The sequence below is a fragment of the Doryrhamphus excisus genome, linkage group LG3 (assembly GCF_037039965.1).
Source record: "Doryrhamphus excisus strain RoL-2023G ecotype Guam linkage group LG3, RoL_Dexc_Guam_v1.1, whole genome shotgun sequence".
Lineage (NCBI taxonomy): Eukaryota > Metazoa > Chordata > Actinopteri > Syngnathiformes > Syngnathidae > Doryrhamphus > Doryrhamphus excisus.
In genome coordinates this window covers 14,234,367-14,255,236 of record NC_136359.1, presented here as the reverse complement: position 1 = coordinate 14,255,236, position 20,870 = coordinate 14,234,367, and the positions used below count along the sequence as shown (strand labels likewise).

Sequence of the window (20,870 nt, the reverse complement as noted above, 5' to 3'; positions counted from 1 at the left end):
GTTTGTCTGTATTGTGTTTGGACCAAACTACGGTACTTCCAAGTGCGTGCTGTCTACTTGCAAAAACGGGTGCAAAATTTGGGTATCGTGATGAGTATAGCCTCAGTGTTGATTTGGGAGCACGCAGACACGACGTCGCACTTTTAGTGAAGGATGAAATTTTGCTGCGTGCAGGCAAGCAGTCTTATCAGATGGGTACATTTTACTGGATGACTGCAGGAAAGACTCTACAGTAGAGACTCTGTGATATAAGTGCTGTACCACTTATATGATAAAAATATTTTCTTTGTTTGTATGCATCGTACTTCCACTCCAAATTCCTGCATGGAGCGCACTAGAAAGAGATGAAGTCTTTCTTCCGTCATGCAAACTGTGTAACCCTCACAAGAGGCTTGCCTCTGAAACGCACCTCAACCCGGGTGTGTGTGCACCTTGTAAACCAGGGATGTCCAAACTGTGTCCTGTAGGCCATTTGTGGACCGTATTTCTTTCCGTCCTGTGAATGGTACTTTGTAGAAAAAGTAACCAAAAACAAACGGAAATTTATGTGGATACTAAAAACAAAATTACAATAAAAACATACATAATAAAAACATAAAACATAACAATTTTAGCAACTTGTGTTTTTATTCTACTTTAATCTTTTGGTATGAAAATAAATACTAGCTGTCAGATTTTGTGAAAAGGTACAAAAGGTCAATGAAAAGTAATTAAAAAAGTAAATATTTAAATATTATTCAGTTGGCATGACTTGCTTTGAAGTCATGAAGTGTTTTGTGACAGGCCATCAGTATTGTCAAATTAGTCACACTCTTCATTACCCAAAAGTAACTCAGAAGTTGTGTGACCCTTAAAATTCAGAGACAGCAATATTGTCATATACAGTAATTATTGTCAAATGACAGTAACTGGTAGAATGTAAATGCATGGCTATGTGAAAGTGTGTTAACTTTTCTGGTAACACTTTACGATGAGGTACACAAAATTACAGTAGTTAATGAGGAACGAACATACCTAACCATACCTAACTACCAATCATTAGTTCCTCAGTAACTGCTCTAAATGTATGTACTTTAGTTCCTCAGTAACTAGTCTTTTCATTAGTTCCTCATTAGTTCTTCAATAACTACTCGAAATGTATGTGCCTTAGTCATGAGTTCTTCATTAGTTCCTCAGTAACTACTGTATTTTCATATAACTTACTATAAAGTGAGGCCACTTTTCCATCATGTGTTGTTTGCCCCAATAGCCTCTTGTTTCCAGGCCAAACAAAAGTTTCATAAAGATCTGAGGGAGTCAGGCTTTGAGCACCTTCTTAATTATTGCGCCCATTGGGCAGGAAATACCAAGCTTATGGGGATATCAGGTCCAGCCCCTGGCATGAAGCTGTCCATTTTGTTATAATCCACCTCCCGAGACAAGCATGCAACAGGGATTGGGTCTCTTTGCACGTCTATTTGTAGCCACTCATATGGGAGGAGATTGATGCCGAAGGATAAAAGACATGTTGACGTTATTAAGGAGAAATACTTGCAATGATCAGTTAAGCCTATCAACACAATTCATACAGTTAGTGTATAGTATATGATATAGTTTGAATACAGTGCTTTTCTTTTACATTGGTATACATCATTACCTGCAGTACACATTGCACATTCACACACTTCAGAACCCCCCCGTAAATTAAACTTAATGTCACGCTTACCCCTCAAAGAATGCAGTAGCCAGCTGACTACTGGAGCTTATGAGAAAGCTCAGTTGTCAAGAGAAAAGAATTTACATGAAGGTGCCGCTTCCAGTTTATGTGCGACGCATGACCTCCACATGCCAGCTCGTGTACATGGTATTTTCATGTGTGTGATGTGGTTTGTGTGTGTTTTTAAAGGCCTACATGTCTAATTTCCAAACACTTTGAAGGCAGTCTAATAGTGTTTATGGCTTCTCTCTGTGTTCATTTGTATTTGTTGTTTTATTTTTGTGCATCTGAGCACTTCTGTGATTCTGTGAAAATCTTTTAAGGACTCAACAGCTTGTTTGATTATGGTTTTCTGACCTTGCAAGGTGTTTGAATGCACCTGCCTTTCAGACAGACAAACTGCAGCACTATGAGAAAGTATAGAGCCGAAACATACTTTCTAGGGATGGTATTTGTCAAGTAGGTTAGCTATTTCACTCTCATCTTTAGAGGTCACAGTGGTAGCAATGTAAGAATCCTTCTCCACTTCCAAATGACCGGAGTGTGAGATATATAACTAACTTACGAGTTGATTTTGTAAGTACAAAGGATTGTAATAAAAACGTTCCCATGGGAAATAATGGGAATAGAATTATTGTTCAGGATCAAAATTAGTTTCATACAAAAGTTTTAATATGTAAACAAATGTTCAGAAGGAGGGTTACTGTTTCACTCATAGACTTAAAGGGGACCTATTGTATTACTTTTTTGGCCCTTTGTATTGAGTTGTGGGCTCCTATAAAGCAGCTACACACAATAAGCAACACTGAAAGCTTTCAAGATGTTCCAGAATCTGCACCTGCACCTGTTAAAATGGTCTGTTTTAATTTATTCCACACACCCCCCGCTTCCAGGCATGCCCACTCCACTGAGGTTGGTTACACTCCCAAATGCTCTTCTGGACTTCTGAATAGCTGCCGAACCCAATCAGGAGGTATATGAGTTATTGAGGAATGGCAATTTATTTCCGCTTTTAAGAAAGACCCTCATCATTATCACTTAGCTGAACTCTCTTGAGATTTTATGAGTTTTTTGTAATACCATATGTTGCTCTTTGTGTGACTTTAAAGAGTTTAAATTCTGCCTGAATTACAAAGTGTACACCTTCAGTAAGATTTGATGTAGAGGTTCCGCTGTTGTTCCATGGGGAAACTGACAATCGCAAGAAGGTGTTCCATATCTTTGTATTTGTTTTTGGTAAGGACCAAATGATGAGTCATCCAAGTGCACATAAAGCTCTCCTCAGACATATCACCATAAATATTGTCTGTAAAAATGAATCTGTCAAGTGGAAATTTACTTCTTTACCTTCATGGTAGAAATTAAAGTACATCAAAGGTGACATGTTTTGTTCTATGGTTGTTCATTTTCCAGGAGGTGTGTGAAATATCACTGGCTCTATGAAAAACCCTGACACTGGAATATGGCATGTCACAGGTCAGCCGTGTACAGCCCTGGAACACGACACTATCAATGGTAGTGTTTGGTAGGCCCTCCTTGGCTAACTCAACCTAAAGGGCCTCGCGTAGGTGTGACTACATGCATTCATTAATGGCAGGACACATAGCTTTTGTTATGTGTGTGTGTTTGTTGTGTCACTTGTCTAAGAAAGTGTACATTTACTATCATGAAGGGAGACACATTAGTCCCATTACTCAAATCGCAGATGAAATTTCTGCCTAGTAGGGTAGTAAACATAAGCTTTCAGATAATGCTGGTACTGGTACTGACTGGTACTGTATATAAATGACAGTGTTTTCTGGCACTTTTGCATTTTTGTTTGGTGGATAGCCCAGCTTCATCCATGTTCACAGTCCCCTATTTTTCCTATAAAAGAGTGTAGCAGCGTGGGGAGGAGAGCAGACATACAGCTTGAACCCGAACATAGCCATATAAGGAAGTCCATCTCACTGTGATGTCATAGTGAGTCAGTGTTAGAAAAAAAAGTCTGAAATCAAACGTTCAGAGCCATCCCAAACTTCTTTCAATGCTCACTTCAAAGGCCCCAACTTCATTTTCGGAAACTTTGCCATTGTTTAACACAAAAATACAACATTCGAACAACATATACAGGTCAGAAAAGTGGAAAAAGTGGAACAGGTCCACTTCACATTGGATTGGTACTGTTTACAATTCAGATTGTGTGCAGCTTTAAAAAGTATCTCGTTCTAAATAGGGATGCATGATAATTATCAGACCAATAATTATTGGGCCAATATGAAGGGATTATGAAACCATACTTATAAATCCAATATTAAAAATAGCCCCAACAAGCGATAAAGTAGTTAAAAAAAACTTTCCAATGAAGTGAGATTACCCATACTGCCCGGTGGCTCCTCCCACTTTGCTGGGCCATAGCAAGTGGCTCCCTCCATTCTATACTCTGGTTCTCCTGATAGTAGTGATAATGCCATGGTATTTCAAATCAACCGGTACAGTTGGCCAAATCCAAATGTGTTCCAGTCCTCCTTACCTGCAGGTGTGCACAAACAGTTAAATCTACATTTAAAAAGTGGATATAACGAAGTTATTTGTTATCTGCACTAAATCGGTCTTCAGAAACAAAAACTTATCAGTATCTGTTTGAAGAAAAAGATCTCTAGTTTCAAATCTTCTGTTATGCACTGCTTGATGGCTCACGCTGAAATTGTGTTTTTTCAAACCTACTGTTTTACTCTAATATAAATGGATCTAGCAAGCAGTCAGAGAAAATCTTACAAATCTTCCTTGGCACTACGTGCACATCAACTTATCCCATCAACCTCCAAGGTTAAAGATCTGTGGAGCGGGTCTTCTGAGTTCCAGACACTAGCATGGTAACTCATACTAATCAGTTGGGACAGTATCCACTTGATGACAAGTGATGACTCAGTCACCCTCCAGTCCCACCCGCTCTCTCAACCTCAGTTTCACCTAGTGACTTGACTCACCACCTCGTGTGTCACCCTTGCCTCACCAAACGTTTTTAACCATGCCTCCCCTATTGACGGCAGACCATTTCCGCTCTCCTCCCTATTGAACAAATATGTTCTTTGGAGCATTTCCCAGAATAGTCTGGCATGTGCCCATGCCCAATCTGCTCACTGTGTTGACACACATCCAGAGGACAGCAAGGGGGCAGTGAAGGTGTTGGCGGCAACAGCCTGTACAATTTCTGTGTAGTCATAGTGCATCTAACCCCTTGAGGGTAGGGTTTACCTCGTGCACTTTTCTGTGTAACAAGGCATTCGTGTTTGGGCAGGGTTTATTCTCAGGGAAGCAACATTTCAAAGTGAGTCTTTGCCTAAAAATATCAAGTCATGGTCTCTTTGATGGGAGCTGTGACTCTGCCTCCAACTGCTATAACGTTATGTACAAGTGATGAAAGGCTGGCTGAGTGAGGGGTGAGATGGGGGTGAGAGATACAGGGTACTGAAAGTGCAGGGTGAAGCAGGGCATGTACAGGATCAAGACTCATCTGAGTTAAGCCTTGTCCGCCAATAAGAAACACTGCATAGCTCTTAAAAATAAATTAATCAAGAGTCAAATGAGTTGGGTAACACTCAGTGTTCAAGGCCTGTCAACATACGCCTGTGTACATAAGCAATTTAATCTTTGGCATATATTATTGCATTTGCACATCCGTATAATTATTCCATTTATTCAACCATTTGCCAAACAAATGTCATGTCGTCTCTAAAGCACCATCAATTCAATCTGCCTTCTCTTTATGCACTTTCATTCTCACTCAATAACAGCTTTAGAACTGCTTATGAGATCTTGTTTTCATATAAATTCAGTACAGGTAATTTATAGTAACTACAACACCATTTTGAAAACTACCTTTTCAATGAATGTTATGAAAAGCCATTTCCCAAATCACACATTCATCATATTTAAATGATTGTATTCAATAAAGAACTTGTTGGTGTGTATAGTGATTTTGAGAAATGGTTGAAAAACTCAACTGATCAAAAATATGACACAGTTTGCTACAGTTGAATAGTAATTCCTGTAATAACCTGTGTATATACATTTTTTGCAGGTAAAAATAGCATCTGCATTTAGTTGATTGTTTCTTTTTTTTCCCCCCAATTGCGTACAGGTATAAACATTTATTCACAGGTTGTTACTATAATAGGGTCCCTAAAGAATTATCAGTCCTTGCTTCATCTTTCTGTCTTGCAGATTCTTTCAAATTTTAAGTAGTTATTTGCTTTCATTTGGCCATCTATAAAAGCTACATTAAAACAGAGTGACTTTGATGCGGTGAAGAGGAACCTTTGGCAATGATCCTTGATGAGACAGCCAGCATGCTAGCCAGCCAGCCAGGTTTTCATTAGATGAATGCAATATGGGACATGAGCCAGAAAAGATGGGCGCCAGCACACTGCAGTCAACCAAAATAATCTTTATGACGAAGGCGGAAAAGGTGTCTTCTGTAAAGATGACATGATCATATTTTGGGTACAATTTTGACAAATGTCAGCAAGAGTAAAATGAGTTGAGATACATATACAGTGGAACCTTGGTCATTAATCTATTCCAGAAGCTCAGAGTCTATCTGAAAGATATTCGGACCAATAATTTTATCCCCTAAGAAACCATGTAAATCCATTAATCCACTCCAGAATGCAAAAAAAATTATAACAAAACATGTTTTTTATAGTTTTACATGCAGAAAACAATTCACTGCAACTTACAAATTGTTTTATTAATATGATATGCCACTTGTTCTCTTACAAATAGTTTGCATTGATGAAATGATGATGAAAATATATATCCATATCCAATATTTTGATTTCCCATAGACTTACACAAGTCATTTTGTTTTGTTGTATAATTTTGACATAATCGCTGTAATTTTCTATATGAATAAGTCTGTTGATGTGCTTTGTATTTACACGTGGCATGAAAAATTGCTTTCCCTGATTGTTTTAAATTCTTAGTGTGTCAATGTACGCATGTGACAGAAAGCTGATATCTATCTGAGCGTTAAGCTGATTAGAGTGAACTGTGGCCAGGTTCATTTGCATACGTTCCTTATCTCATTAGATTGCTATCAGCCGCTGTCACCATGCAAGGCCTCAGCTGGGAAGTCTCAGTACCTCGCTCAGTGCACGCACTCACACATATACAATACCCCTTGATGCCCCTGGCAAACAACAGTGCTAATGTGTAACGCCAGCCAAGTATTGTGGCCTCTTCATCTCTTCTTGTCACCAGCACTACGCCACTGCTGTCACGGCAACGCTTCATGTCTCCTCCTCAGGCCGTCTACATCCCTGCTCCCTTATCAAGGTCATTAACTCCTATCTCATACGCCCATCACCACAATGGCATCTCATTTATTTCTATTTGCCATTTTTATCTTTCAATTTTGGGTCACTTTAAGGTAAAACTTCTGATAGTGGAGCCAATTTGCGTATTTGTTAACAAAGTTCTTAATGAATTTGTGATTGGCAAGCTTGGGGCAAACATTAAATCTGTGCCGTAAACACATAAAATATCTAAGATTGCTTCCTGTCCAGATTATAAATAGGTTAAAAACTTTCTGGAATAATCACATTTCCAGATGATAAATTATTTCAAATTCACTGTCGTATAAGACATACGCAGTGGAACTTAGTTAGCGTCATTAATCAGAAGCTCAGACTCAAACCAAAACGTACTCAAACCAAAACATTTTTCCTCTGAGAAATAATGCAAATCCGATTAATCTGTTCCAAATACCAAAAAATGTTAACACAAAACACGTTTTATAGTTTTAGAATTGTTTACATGCAGAAAACAGTTCAAAATGCATGTAAATTATGAATGAAAAGGTTAAATTAACATTGAACATCACTTTTACCTTCATTGAAACATAATTGTTGACAAAGATGGACGAGCAGAGATCGACACCACCTTTGTGTTTTGCTATTATTATTTATCATTTCTTGAATGAAATTTTGTTTTTGTTTTTTTCTTTCTTTTTGAAAATGCTGGATCTTACCACATTGTGGGTTATTTTGCAGCTGCGATCAGTAAGAAAAGCAGCGACGTGTGACTTATCTGTGTTAGTTCGAACTTGAGAGCCATCCTCTAATCACATCACAGACAGGGCAATAAAACTTGGGAACAAAGACTTCCGCTTTCCATTTCAAAACAGGCTGCTAATAGGGACGTTGTGTTTTGTTATCAACACAGATGTACGCAAGACGCGTGGCACATATTGTATGCCAATTGGGAAATGTACTCAAACCGAGGAGGCAAGATGTTTGCGTAAAATTTCACATGATTGGAAAAATACACTCACCGAGGTATGCGTTAAATATAGTATAGGTTATTAGTAATGTTTTATTGAGCATGAGCAATTGTGCAGGGTCCAAGACTACCACTTCTGACTGCGCTGGGGCCAGGGAAGTGTAGTTTTTCCATAGAAGTGATTAAAATGTGCCACCACGTTAGCAACACATCTTTGTTTCACTCTTAAAGTTATTAACAAAGGCCAATTTTGATCTATGTTGTGTTATAATAGCACTCACGCATTCCTTGTGTTCAACCTCTTTGTTGTGATGCATTTGGGTTTGTGTAAATGTTTTGCATTGTTAAAAGTCACAAAATTTAGAGAAAAATGTTTTTTTATTGGACATCAGTGAAATATTTTCGGTGCAGACAAAATGCCAAGATTTAAACAAAAGAAAGTCCCTTAGTTTTCTTCTCTACCCATTTTTTAGTGTTACATGTACCCCCTCAGCGATGAAAGGAGTACATGTATATGCCTGCGGGTTAACTGTTAGTTAGAGTTAGTAGAGAGAAAGAAAGCTGTTGAGACAGACCCTCACATCTCTTTTCCCTTCATGAGGCTAATGCTTTATTTATAACAATACCCCACCCCTACCCCACCCCCAGGTATGCACCTCAGGTCCCTGCACAGTCCTTTCTCTTCCCCACAGGTATAGCAGGCGCCTCTGCATCGTGCCACGCTACCTTGCGCACCTTCACACTCCTTTCCTTTCAACATCCCACTCCTGCGGCTCCATAAGAAGAGGAAGTTGAGGGGAGAGATACAAAGACACACATGCACACACAATGTGCAGACTGAAGCGGTTTCACAGTCATGGTCTCCGATGTCTCGCTGCAGTTCTCTGGTGTGTTGGAGAGAAAGAGCCAAATCCCTCATCATCTAGCCCTACTCGCTCTCAACGAGCTTAACAAACGGCACAGTGGAGGAAGAGATGGAGATAAAGAAATGTGGAGGAACACTAAAGCATGGGAGGGGGAGGAAGGGGAAGACAAAGGAGGTTGGGGTAGGGGGTGCAGGGGGGGGTTAAAGGAGAAATTGAAGAATGCATGGTGAAGAGTGAAAGAAATGGTGTCGCGCACTTTTTAAACTTGGAGATGCTCAATCCCTTCTTCTTGCTCCAACCTGCATTTCTGGGTCACTAGAGACATTTAAACTGCACTTATAATTAACAGCTATTTTTAAACAGGGAGGGAGAAGTGGAGCGGTGGCGAGGTACAAAAGCATTAAAATTGCCCCAGATTCGCTATTGAATGGGACACATCAAGGCAATATGCTGGCAGATCAAAGAGAGCGAGGAGAAAGGAGACAGTGCCGATCAGCGGGGATAAATTGTTTCCTTTATAATAGTATAAGAATAGACTTCTTTGCAGCTGAAACAATTTAATAACTGCATTCATTACCTCCGTCCAGCCTGTCCATCTTTCTGTCTGCTCCACAATGTGCAACCACCTTTGCCATGTGCAAGCTCTTTGTCCACTTCCTCTCTTTTCTCTGTCGTACAAAGTACGTTTTTCCTCTTTCTTTCACTCGTTATTTTTCTTCTACACACATCCTCCAATGAGTCTCCCTCATAACCATTCCTACAGCCCCCTTGTTCCCATCATCTTGTCTGCCCCAACAGGAGCTACACTGAGTTGGTGTGCTGCAGGCCTCACAATGAAGATGTGCTATGTCTGACACTCTTGGAATGAGAGCCCTAATAGAAAGGGAAGTGGTTATCACAGAGCTCCCCCAGGACCAGACTCTGTGTGCCTGACGCTAATTATGGTGCATGCAAATGAATGTGCAGCATTAAAGTCAGGAGGAGCATGACTGCCTGACTCTGTTTGTGTAAGCATGGTTGCTGTGTTAGTCCTAGCTCGATGTGAGTGTGTGACTTGTTTGTGAGGACATGAAAAGTATGTCTGTGTGTGCACGGATAAAAAGGGAATTAACACAGCAGGCCAACCGGTTGGCTGTTTTCCCCTTTTAACCTTTTAATACCTGCACAAAGTGTTCATTCTTTTATGTACATATGGAAGGAAACTGCAATAGCGCAATACTACACACACACACACACTCATACATGACTGTGAGGTTGAGCACTGATGATCTCACAGGAGTTTTCCTATAAATACATCTCTTTCGCATTCACAAGGAAACTCTACAAGAGTGTGTCTTTATTAAAACCATTTTGTCTTCACTTTATGTCTAATCAGCATACATGTGCACAAAGATGGCCACTTTATTTTGCTTCTTGTTTGTGTGAAACCGTACATACCGTACACATTGTGAGTCCTGTTTTGTATGGTTTCACTAGCGTCTTTGTGACAGAATACACTGCTTTGTGTGGGTGGTACATTTATATGTACTATAGGTGTGTGAGCATGTCCTCGTATGTGTATCGTCTATATGTTGGCCATCTTATCTCCCCATTAGCCTCTTGTGCCCTGACCAGTATTCCCTTTCTCCCCTTCCTGCTTTCTCTAATGGGTAATTTAGCCATGCTGGCCTGACATCTAGCCTATTCCTTGTTTAGTTGCCATGGCTACGCAGGTCTATGGATTGCTCCCTTGCTCCCCTGGCCTTTCTGTGGATGCTATAGATGTCTCAACTATTGGATGGCAGAACTGCTAAACAGAAAAAACAACAGCGAGCATACATCCTTACGCAGTGACGACAACACACAGAAACAATCATGCACATATAGCATGACATTAATTTAGATGAATTTCAGCAGGATGTAGCATTTGACCAAATAAAAAATAAAAATTTCCATAATCATCATGACAAATGACAGCATGAATGTAAAATAAATATTTTATTGTTGCATGAACCAAAGTGACACGATCTCAATTAGATGTCCACATGAATATCGTTTTGGTTTTTCTTGGAGCAATATAAACGATGAATATGTTGCGTTCCCTTTTAGCACAGGCGGTTCAAAGCTGCAGTCGTATTCTCTTTCTGTATTGAGTATAAAATGTAAAAAACACAGAACGGGCACTAATCTTCTCTTTTTTAACACTGGTGGCATGAAAATGGTGTTCACTTTATCAAGCTCATTATTATGATAAAGTTTACTCTGTGACAGTGTAGTGCTATGCTATTATTATTATTTGTGCATGTATTTTTATAGTGATGCACTCATGCATGCGCTGCATGACTGTGTAATCAGTAATGAAGCCATATTGCCAGATACAAATTGTCAACATTATTTGAGTACTGAATTATGAGTGCAATATGTGCATTTAAAAAAATACTTGGTAGGATATTCAGCCAAAATAAAACCTTAAAAAAGCCAAGCCCCTGAAATGGTTTCTCTCCTCTCTTGTATGTTTTACAAGTTGGGGCTTTATGGTTGTAGCAAAGGGCTGGGGGTCAAAACAAACAAACGTACAAGGAGTTGTCGGGCTTTCGCAGAAGGTCTTGTTGCCTTTGAAGTGTTCGCTATCAAGAACAAAGTAAAGCGGGATAGGTGAACAGGGATACAGCAAGCTCGGAGAAGAGCAAAAGAAGGAGAATATGTTAAAGAAGTGTGAAGCCCTTGAGTTGAAATTGTGCCTGGCTGGGGCCTACAGAGAGCACATGACAGTAACTTTGGTTTCTTTTGTGGAGCTCACAGTTCTTTTGCCTTACATAACCCCTCCCACTGTGCCTTTTCAACCATTTGGGAAAAACCCTAAGTGTGCACTTAAAAAGTTAATGCTTTTATGTATATGGAAGTAGGGGAAGAGAGGGGGCGCATCACAGACCACACAAAAAGGAGATAGCTCTGACTCGCTTTCTGGGTATCGACAATTATGCCTTTCTTTAAGTGAGGTTTAACACCATTCAGCAGAGCACTGGGAAAGCTACAGAGACACACAGCGAAAAATTTCAGCATCTTCAGCAGTGCAAACTTATTTTTTACCCCTCCCCCAATTCCAGTCTCCCCTTAATGTGCCTCTTTGCCCCCTTTTCCTCCCTCCCCATGCTTCTCGGTGAGGTTAAAGCACACCTTCCCTCTAAAGGGCTCTGGGGTCATGCATCTGCATGTGAAATGTGAACCCGCTGACATTCCAGGGCAGCCCTAAACCCTGCAGTCCTTTTGTTCACTAGTGTGACACTGTCAGGCCTAACAAACCAAGCTAAGGTCTCTGGGACATAGTAGAGGACCACAAGGTGAAGGATGACTGTGTTGTTCATGCCCCTAACAACTACCCTCTGTCACAAGTGCAAAAGGAGAAAAATAGTGATAAATAATGTGTTTGCGCTAAGTAGGAGGTTAGGCAGAGGTGTAGGAAGGGGAAAGTGATAGATATTATATTAATCATCAAAAGAAAATCACATGTGAGTCTGATAAAACCGGATATTCTCCCAAACAGTGGTATTTAAAAGACACATATTAATGTGTGTTTAATCTAGCTGAAGGTTCTCAGGCGCATCCTAGTGGGTATAGGCGCTTTTTTAAAGCAGGCAGCATACAGGGGTGCTATGGCAGCACTTGGGGTCCTTTCAGCTGGTGAATGAAGTTGGGAGGCACAAAGGGCAGCTATTCAGCAAGCAGTGATGGACTTCACACTCGCCTTTATGTCTTCAGTTGTGGGCAGGCAGACAGGACGTTGCGAGGATAAATTATTTAGAAAACAGCCAGATTTGCCTGTGAGAAGTCAAGCAAACTCTTAATTAGGTTGATCAGTTTCAGAGGCAGTTTGCAACGACACTATTATCAGAAGTGGAAACTGAACACTTTCCATATATGAGTTACTAAGTGTTGGTATGTGTGCTATACACACATTCATACCTATGGAAAATTTAGAGTGTCCATCCATCCATCCATCCATCTATTTTTTATGCCGCTTATCCTTACTCGGGTCGCGATTATGCTGGAGCCTATCCCAGCTGTCTGATTGGTCACTAGCCAATTGCAGGGCACACAAACAATCATTCACACTCACATTCATACCTATGGACAATTTGGAGTTACCAATTAACCTAATATGCATATTTTTGGAATGTGGGAAGAAACCGGAGTACCCGGAGAAAACCCTCGTACACATGGGGGAGAACATGCAAACTCCACGGAGATTCAAACGCAAATCTTCACGATTATTGGCCAACATGCCATAATAATTGTTTTTTGACAAAATGTACATGTACACATACAGTTAACTACTTCAGTGCATGCCTAGTTGAACAAATGTCTGCTTTTTTTTGGAGGAAAAATACATTCCTAAAGTAACATTACTTTTGTTTTGCCCCATAATCCTTACATGTTGCCAGCCAACCTTACAAGATCAGTATACATTGAAATATTAGAATCCTCAAACAGAATAGTGGAGTCTTTTCACTGTACACTTTAACTTACACCTTGTAAGCAGCACCTTACATTCCTGTCACACATTCCTTCCCCTGCGGAGGTTTGTTCCGTTGTGTTACTACATTAGTGCTGTCCATCCATTCGGTCTGCTTTTCCACACACTTCCATCCCAGCTCTAGTTAAAACACTGGGGGATCTCCTCCTGTTCTGCCCCCCACCTACCCTGAAGTCCTTTATGATGTCCATAAAATGGAAGAGTGCAGCTTTACTTGAACTAATAATATCGGAGCTTACAGGGCCGTGATTGATGATCTTTAAAGTCGGCCTGATCGCTCTCATCTTTCTTGAGATTTTTTATCACTGACTTGTTTGCAGTCATGTGCAATCACAAACACCGGCAGAGGTAACAAGTGCTTGATGTATGATGCTTGAGCCCCTTTTGTCAGCTCTTGATTTCTCTTCCCCCCCTTTCTTTTCCATTTTAGCCTAAAGCTTGTTTTTGACACTTCTCTTAAATTGTTTGTGCTCTTTACATTGACTGTGTTCTTTTTTCCCTCATCTTTTTTTCAGATGGTGGATATGTCTTCTCCTGGGGGGTGGGCCAAGAGGTGAAGACACACTTTTTCCATTTTATTTTCATATCATTTAGATATGCTCTCACCATAAATATGCACTGATGTCTCTGATTTTCTTGGAGAGTTGGAAAAGATCATTTTTTCCAGAGTAAAGATTAAAGGGTTTTGTGGGTAATCTGTATGTCTCAGAGCACTTTAACATCCCTCATAGTGTGCCAAGAAAGCTTTTTTTTAAATTCTATATATCACCTTTATAGGATCTGCTCTTTGTTCATTTCAACTCATCTTCTTCACATGGACAGAACAGGAAATTCTCTTTGTGGAATCCACTGTAGTTTATGTCTGTGCATGGCCTTTTTCAAAGTGAATAGTGAGTGTCCTCTTCCAAAGTGTCGTCTTGTGTGTGTGTGTGTGTGTGTTGGCCCTGTGCTGTCTTTTCTCTGTTAGATATAAAGGATCCCACCTGTCACAGAGGATTGTTCTGGCCTTTCATTTAAGATGTTCTCTAAAGAGCCGCATCATTACGCAGGCCTCAGACAGAGCCCAGACAGTGTAAAACGTCGGCCCACCTCAATCCCTACGCGGCTCAACTCTCAATTCTTTTTCCTCCTGTGTTTATCCGTGAGGTCATTTGAACCTTTTCCAGTACATGTGATTTCCTTTTACAATGCAGCCACGATGAAGATGCCTTGCCAAGATGATAAAACAAACATGTAGGTGAAGGTTTGTAATGAAAAGGTTTGTGGCCGCTTATTATGAGCTTTGACATGACCATGGCTTTTTGTCTAGCACAACTGGCTGAATTTTTAATAGTCTTTCTAACAGCTGTATAACTCCAAGTTTCTTTCAGTGCAAGACTGTCTCTGTCTCTCCTCATCTTCTTACCTTAAATCCCCATTTCCTCCCTCTTTTCCTCTACCCATGCTCCTTTGCCCCCCTTTTTAACCACCTTTCTCTTCATCTCTCCCATCCTCTCTCCCTCCTCTGTCACAGAGCTCTCCTGATGATTGATTGTTTCTCTGTGCAGTCTGACAAGATGTAACACACGGCAGGCCCCAGGGGCCCTGAGCAGACTGCGCCACCTGATTAAGACTCTCTCTGTAATCAGCTGCGCAGTGCCATACCAAGAACCACTCCAGTCAACATGTAAAAAAATAAATAGCATAGGTTCTACCTCTTGAAAGATAACACTGCGTTTGCAGCTGAAGTGGAACTTAGGATGAGGGGGTCATCGGGAAATTGTTCTTACTTAGCTGATACCTTCCTCTCTCAGGGGTTTGAAGGCCCTTGTATATCAGTGCCAGAAGAATAAGGTAGAAAAGCAAAAGGTCATAAACTTAATAAAGTTCTCCACTGCCTTACCCAGGCAACGCTAACCCTATTACGGCTGGTAATAGTGTTACAGATAGAAATCTCATTGTTTCTCCACTGTTGAGACTAGAAGACGGACGGCCGGCGCTGTATCACATGATTGAGGTGGGAAGGAATTTGAATGATGTCAGGGAGTGTATTCTACAACCAGAATAAATATGGTAGCATCCCAGCAAAAGGTGAAAGGAAGAATCTTTTAAACTTGCAGTCAGATTACAATATTAAGTGTTCATTGTCATCATGGATTATGGAATTAACCAATTAGCCAGTGTGTAACAGATCCTGAAAACCTAATCCCAATACTTTCCCAGTTTAGAGTCATGTTCCAAATGTCAGCTGTGTGACAATGGGGTCAGCTGTCTGAAAAAAAAGCATGGTATCGAAGGTCACATGGTACCCGCTGTGCATGCAAGTGTGGGCAAAATTTGGCACTGCCTCAGTACGAATTTTGGAGCATGCAGACACTATGTAGCACTTGTGGTCCTGAGAGGAATTTTCATTGTGTACGTGGCTGCGTCGGGCTATGGATGACACACGTACCCTCCGCAACTACTTCTGACTTTGTGAGCACGGTCGTGGTGGGTGCACGTCAGTCTTGGCACTTCCCAGATTTAGCTGTTCAACGAGTGTGCATAGTTTGTGTGGATCGTGAGAGTGAGCGTCTGCACCGCGCTCTCCGGGATTCCAACGGCACAGGGGTCGGCTGCGGATGCAGCTGTAGGGGAACAGCAGAGGCAGGCATACCTGCTTTTCATTCAGGTTTTCTGTTAATAATGTGAGAAGACTAAAAATAAATCCATTGTGAAATACAAAACGTGAGTTGCGGATACCATCACATTGTTCATGTTGTGGTAAAACAAGCATTTTGGCTTTGTTTGGCTAGCAATAAGCTATGAAAATAAATGTTACAAAAATTAGTAACTCTTGGCCATTTTCATGTTGTAAAAAAAAACCTTGGTGACCCCTAATCTAGCCAGTAGTGCATTTCCACATCACCTATGTTGGTATCAGCTGATTTCACTTATGGATGATCGGTATCGGCAGCATAAAACCCTGATCGTAACTTCCCTACATCCAATAGATTGCTCTGCTGAAGACAGTAAGGAAAGGAGACCTTATAGCTTATAGCACAGACATCATATATTGTCATCATATAATTGCCACTTACAATAACATAACAATTACATAGCAATAACCTTTCAGGAGCTTTGTGAGCAAGGGTCAATTTTAAGACAAAAGAGAAAATTAAACCCTATTATTTGTCTTGAGTGAATATATGATACAGATGCACATTTGGGATCATAAAACATTCTGATTCACTTTTAGATCCTAAATTGGCCTTTCTGTTTTACTTGTACAAAATATTATTATTATTATATCATATATGTTTGTGGTATAGACTCAAACAGAAGAATTGAAAGGATGTCATGTGTGTCTGTGTTTTTCTTAGCATTTGAAACCTCATGCGTGAGTGCCTTTGTCAGTTTATGCACGCTCACGCTCTTAGATGTGTGTGTACATTGTCACAGCATCTTAGCCTGTGGGTGTATTCAGTTTTTCACCACGCTCTCATTTATATCTGTCAGTGTTTTCCAGTTGCTTTCCTGCTGATGCCATCAGTACTCACGTCATGACTGATGACAGTCTTCGCCACAGTCTGATGCTCTGTTGCTTAATGTCTTTATTGTTTATTAATTAACTGCAGGACATATATGATAAGAGACACCTATTGATTCTGCAGCCGCATTAATTGATTTTGTGCTTCACTAATCATATTGTTTCTGCAAGATCATTACTGGAACCCTTCTTTGCGGTGGTGATAAACTGTGCTGGGTGTTGCTGTTTGGTACCGCTTTTGAAATGCTATTTGAATGCTGAGAGATGCTGCAACAAATAAAGAAGTAGGTGACAGCATATAGCATACCATACATATACTGTATACCTGTGTAGAGACCTTAAGTTTAAAGTTAGAAAGTCTAATATGTGCTAAACCGGTAAGTGTTCGGGTTGAAAAAGAAACAAGGCAAACAGGTCCGAGGTAACCGGCTAGACCAAGAGTGATTTATAAAGACCCTTATGAAGAAGAGGAAGAGAGAGAGAGATCGCACAGACGTGGGATACCGGGGCTTCACCCTGGAGCCAGGCCCGGGGGAGAGGCTTGGTGGTTGGGCCTTTCACCCGTGGGTGAAGCCACGCAGGAGCTCCCCCTCATAGACCCACCAAGCATAAGGGTCCAGTGCATTGCGTTTTGGATGTCGGTCAAGGGCTGGTGCCAGGGAGTCTTCAGCAGCCAATTCTGGCTCGGAGGCCTTAGGTTCTCATCTCTGCTATGTGGTCTTGATGACCTCTTCGGGCTGTGACCTTCAGTGTTTACAGCAAAATTTTGAGGGGCCTTTTATTGTGGCCAGTCTATGGTTGACCTGTGCAATAATCACGCTGTGTAATCAACATCTTGTTCTGACACATCTGTGAGGTGGATGGATTGTGTCAGACAAGAGTAAAATGCTCACTAGCACACATCTCAAACAATATCTAAGATTGATAGATATTTTGTGTACATAGAAAAAGTTTTAGATCTTGAGTTCAGCTCAGGAAAGATGGGAGCCAAAACAAAAGTGTTGTGTTTGTATTTTTGTTATGCATGTATAATGTTTTTCAAGATCTGCATAAAAGGGCAGATCTCATCAATACTAAAGTGTTAACAACAGTGGAACTTTCACAATGTTTTATAGAAACATTTATCAAATTATTATTTGTTTTCTTATCTGCAATCTTGCAAACACAGCATGTATGTAACAGTGTCATTTGGCATTGTTTGATGACATAAACCTCTGAAAAGAGAGACGCATGGTAGCTAGACTGACATAAAACAGTATTATAGCATCATTGCAACAGATTCACATGTTTGTGTGTATCTGGCTGCCAGGGGATCCCCTGTGAGTCTGACTGGGGGTTATAGTGTAACCAAAGCGTCTGTCTCCTGCTCACCACCCAGATCCGCCGGTTCAGCTCGACTGGGCCCACTTGTCTTGCTTTCATTCTGACGACTGTCTGGGAAAGGTCTGTCTGGGGTTCAAGTACATTAAAGTCATCCGCTCTGCTCCCACTGAGCCTCAACACAGATGGCTCCAGATGCAACTGGCACAGCAAGGACCAGCACCTGACAGCCCTCATTTACACATACACACACACACACACATCAGAAGGCACATGGAGAAGCACAAACGCAAATCGACAATATTACAACTTGGATGCTAGGTAAGGACACCGTTGCTCACTTACATAAATGCATGTCAACACTGATGACACTACGTACTGTACACTCACATTCACTGAAAACATACACACACACATAAACACATTTCCCAGCAGGAACATATGCTGCAACGCATCTGCAAATCCTCACCGTTGAACACATTAGAACAAGCAAGACACCGATTACAACATGACGCGCTCACTTGTAAATCAACGAGGGATGAGCCGATCAGAGTTTTATGCTGCCAATTCCGAGACCGATCATCCATGAGTGAGTTTGGCTGATACCGATCACATGTATTAACTGTACATTTTCAATTAATTTATTATGCTATTCCCCAGGGGCATCGTTAGACAATTCTAGGGGCCCCTGGCAAGTAGGTAATTACGAACAAATAAACTTTTGGACAGATTGTCTTTTTTGCCTTTATTTTGACATGATTAGACATTAACCTGAATTTACTCAAAATCAGGTGGGGAGAATGGAGACCCCTGTGATTAGTATCACCAATACAAGACATAAGTAGTATAATTACTACCATAGTGTTGTTCAGAGACACTTTATTATTGTTATTACATACCCATGATGGTGCCGAAATACCCGCAGAATGTCGCTGTGGTAAAACGTCACATTTGGAGTCTGGAGGTCGGAAGCTGGACGGATAACTCTTGCTAGGTAACGAGCTAGCTGCCGCCAATGTAAAGTGCAGCCAGTGACAGCTACGCAAAGCGTGTAAACAAAGATGTAAGGAGGTGACACGCTGATATCAACTGGCATTGCCTGTGGCAAGCGCAATACGAGAAGCATCATTTTGTTGAAGCCTACATGACACAGCAGATGTGGTATTTGCCACCGCACACTGATCGTTTTTTGTGATCGGCTTTAAAAGACTTTCATCATCATATGCTGACATGGTCTGATTATTTAACAAATATCATGGTCTCACCATATAGTATAGTTATCTTGAGAGTGCTATGATATTTTCTAAGTCCTAAATCGGTGTATTTCTTTGGTATTTAAGATCAGTGGCAGTTTTAATTGTAATTGCTTATTTCCTCAAACTGAGTTTGGCTGGTGACCAGTCCAGGGTATACCCTGGATAGTGGGATAGGCTCCAGCATACCGTGACCCTAATGAGGATGAGCAGAATAGAAAATGGATGGATACTCCTCTTAATTAATCTTACCCATCAATTTAAACAACCCTCAAGCATGTATCTGTAGAATAATCTATTATCAATAGTGTGGTTTGGATACAATGTTGATGTAATCCTGAGAATGCCACATTATTTTTCTTGCAGGGGCAGCTTGGACTTGGAGAGAAATGCCTTCAGATGTCAACTCCTTGCCTGCTCAGCTATTCCCACCAAGCTCAGGTCACCAGAATACAAGCAGGAGACAGTTACAGTGCAGCTGTGACAGGTGAGCTCCATTTATGACCTGCAGGGGAAGACCACCAGAAACTTTGATCTCATAGTCAGTGGTACCTTGACATAGGAGCGGCCCAACTAACGAGTGTTTTAGATGCGAGCCGTCTCTGCGCTGATTTTTGCATTGAACTGCGAGACAAAAGTTATGAGCTGCTATTTACGGGCTACCAATGTGATGACCATGGCTGAAGTCGAGTGCTCTGCTAGCATTAGCATCGAAATAGCTAGGGAAATATTTTCAACACCTCGGTAAAACATACATACATTATAGCAATCTGTTTTATCTAATTTATTATGTATTATATATTTTATATATGTATATTTATTATATTATATATTTATTTATATTATAAAAGGAGCCGGAGCAAATTCAAACTAAAAGGACTAAATGAATACAGAGCCACCATCCAGCTTGGTGGACTTTGTGTACCCCAATTACGTATGTTTACACAATTATTAGCACTCAAGGTCATGAAATCTTATCTTTATGCATGTCACATAGTATCAGCATTTGGGTGCAAATATGAGGTGAAAGAAAAAGGGGGACATACATCTAAATACATCCATACATCCAAAATACATCCATCTGTGCATGGGACAATGTAGATGATGCATTCAAGGACCGTCAAGCAAAGTAGAACAAATTGCAGCTCAAATTAAACACTAATAGACCAGGGGAATTTTTAACTAAGAGGGATCAAATAAATGAAATATAAAATCAGATTTACTGTCATATAATTATTTATATATATGTATTATAATTACTGCATTTTAAAGATAAATAAAATGTTTTATGACTATTGTCCTGCTTCATGATTAAATGTGTTTTAGGTATTTTCATTTGAATATTACATTAAGGAAAGGTGCATTGTGGACAATATTTAATAATAATCATTATTGAATGTTCCTCAATAGTTTTTTATATGCTCACAAACATTTAGAATTAAAACCAGTA

The 20,870-nt window shown here is 40.4% G+C and overlaps 1 protein-coding gene across 5 annotated transcripts in view; it reads left to right on the top strand.

Moving 5' to 3' along the window:
- The window catches only part of LOC131127936 (uncharacterized), a 290,462-nt gene extending 276,365 nt beyond the window's left edge, over positions 1-14,097 (top strand). For 2 of the 5 annotated variants that reach the window (XM_078789701.1, XM_078789702.1), the window contains one exon: positions 13,855-14,096. In XM_078789701.1, the coding sequence (XP_078645827.1) occupies positions 13,855-13,961 (107 nt within the window). In that variant the 3' untranslated portion in view covers positions 13,962-14,096. Of the gene's footprint in view, positions 1-13,854 lie in introns of all 5 variants that reach the window. The other 3 variants (XM_078789697.1, XM_078789700.1, XM_078789696.1) reach the window with 3 other exon arrangements.
- The last annotated feature ends 6,773 nt before the right edge of the window (positions 14,098-20,870 follow it).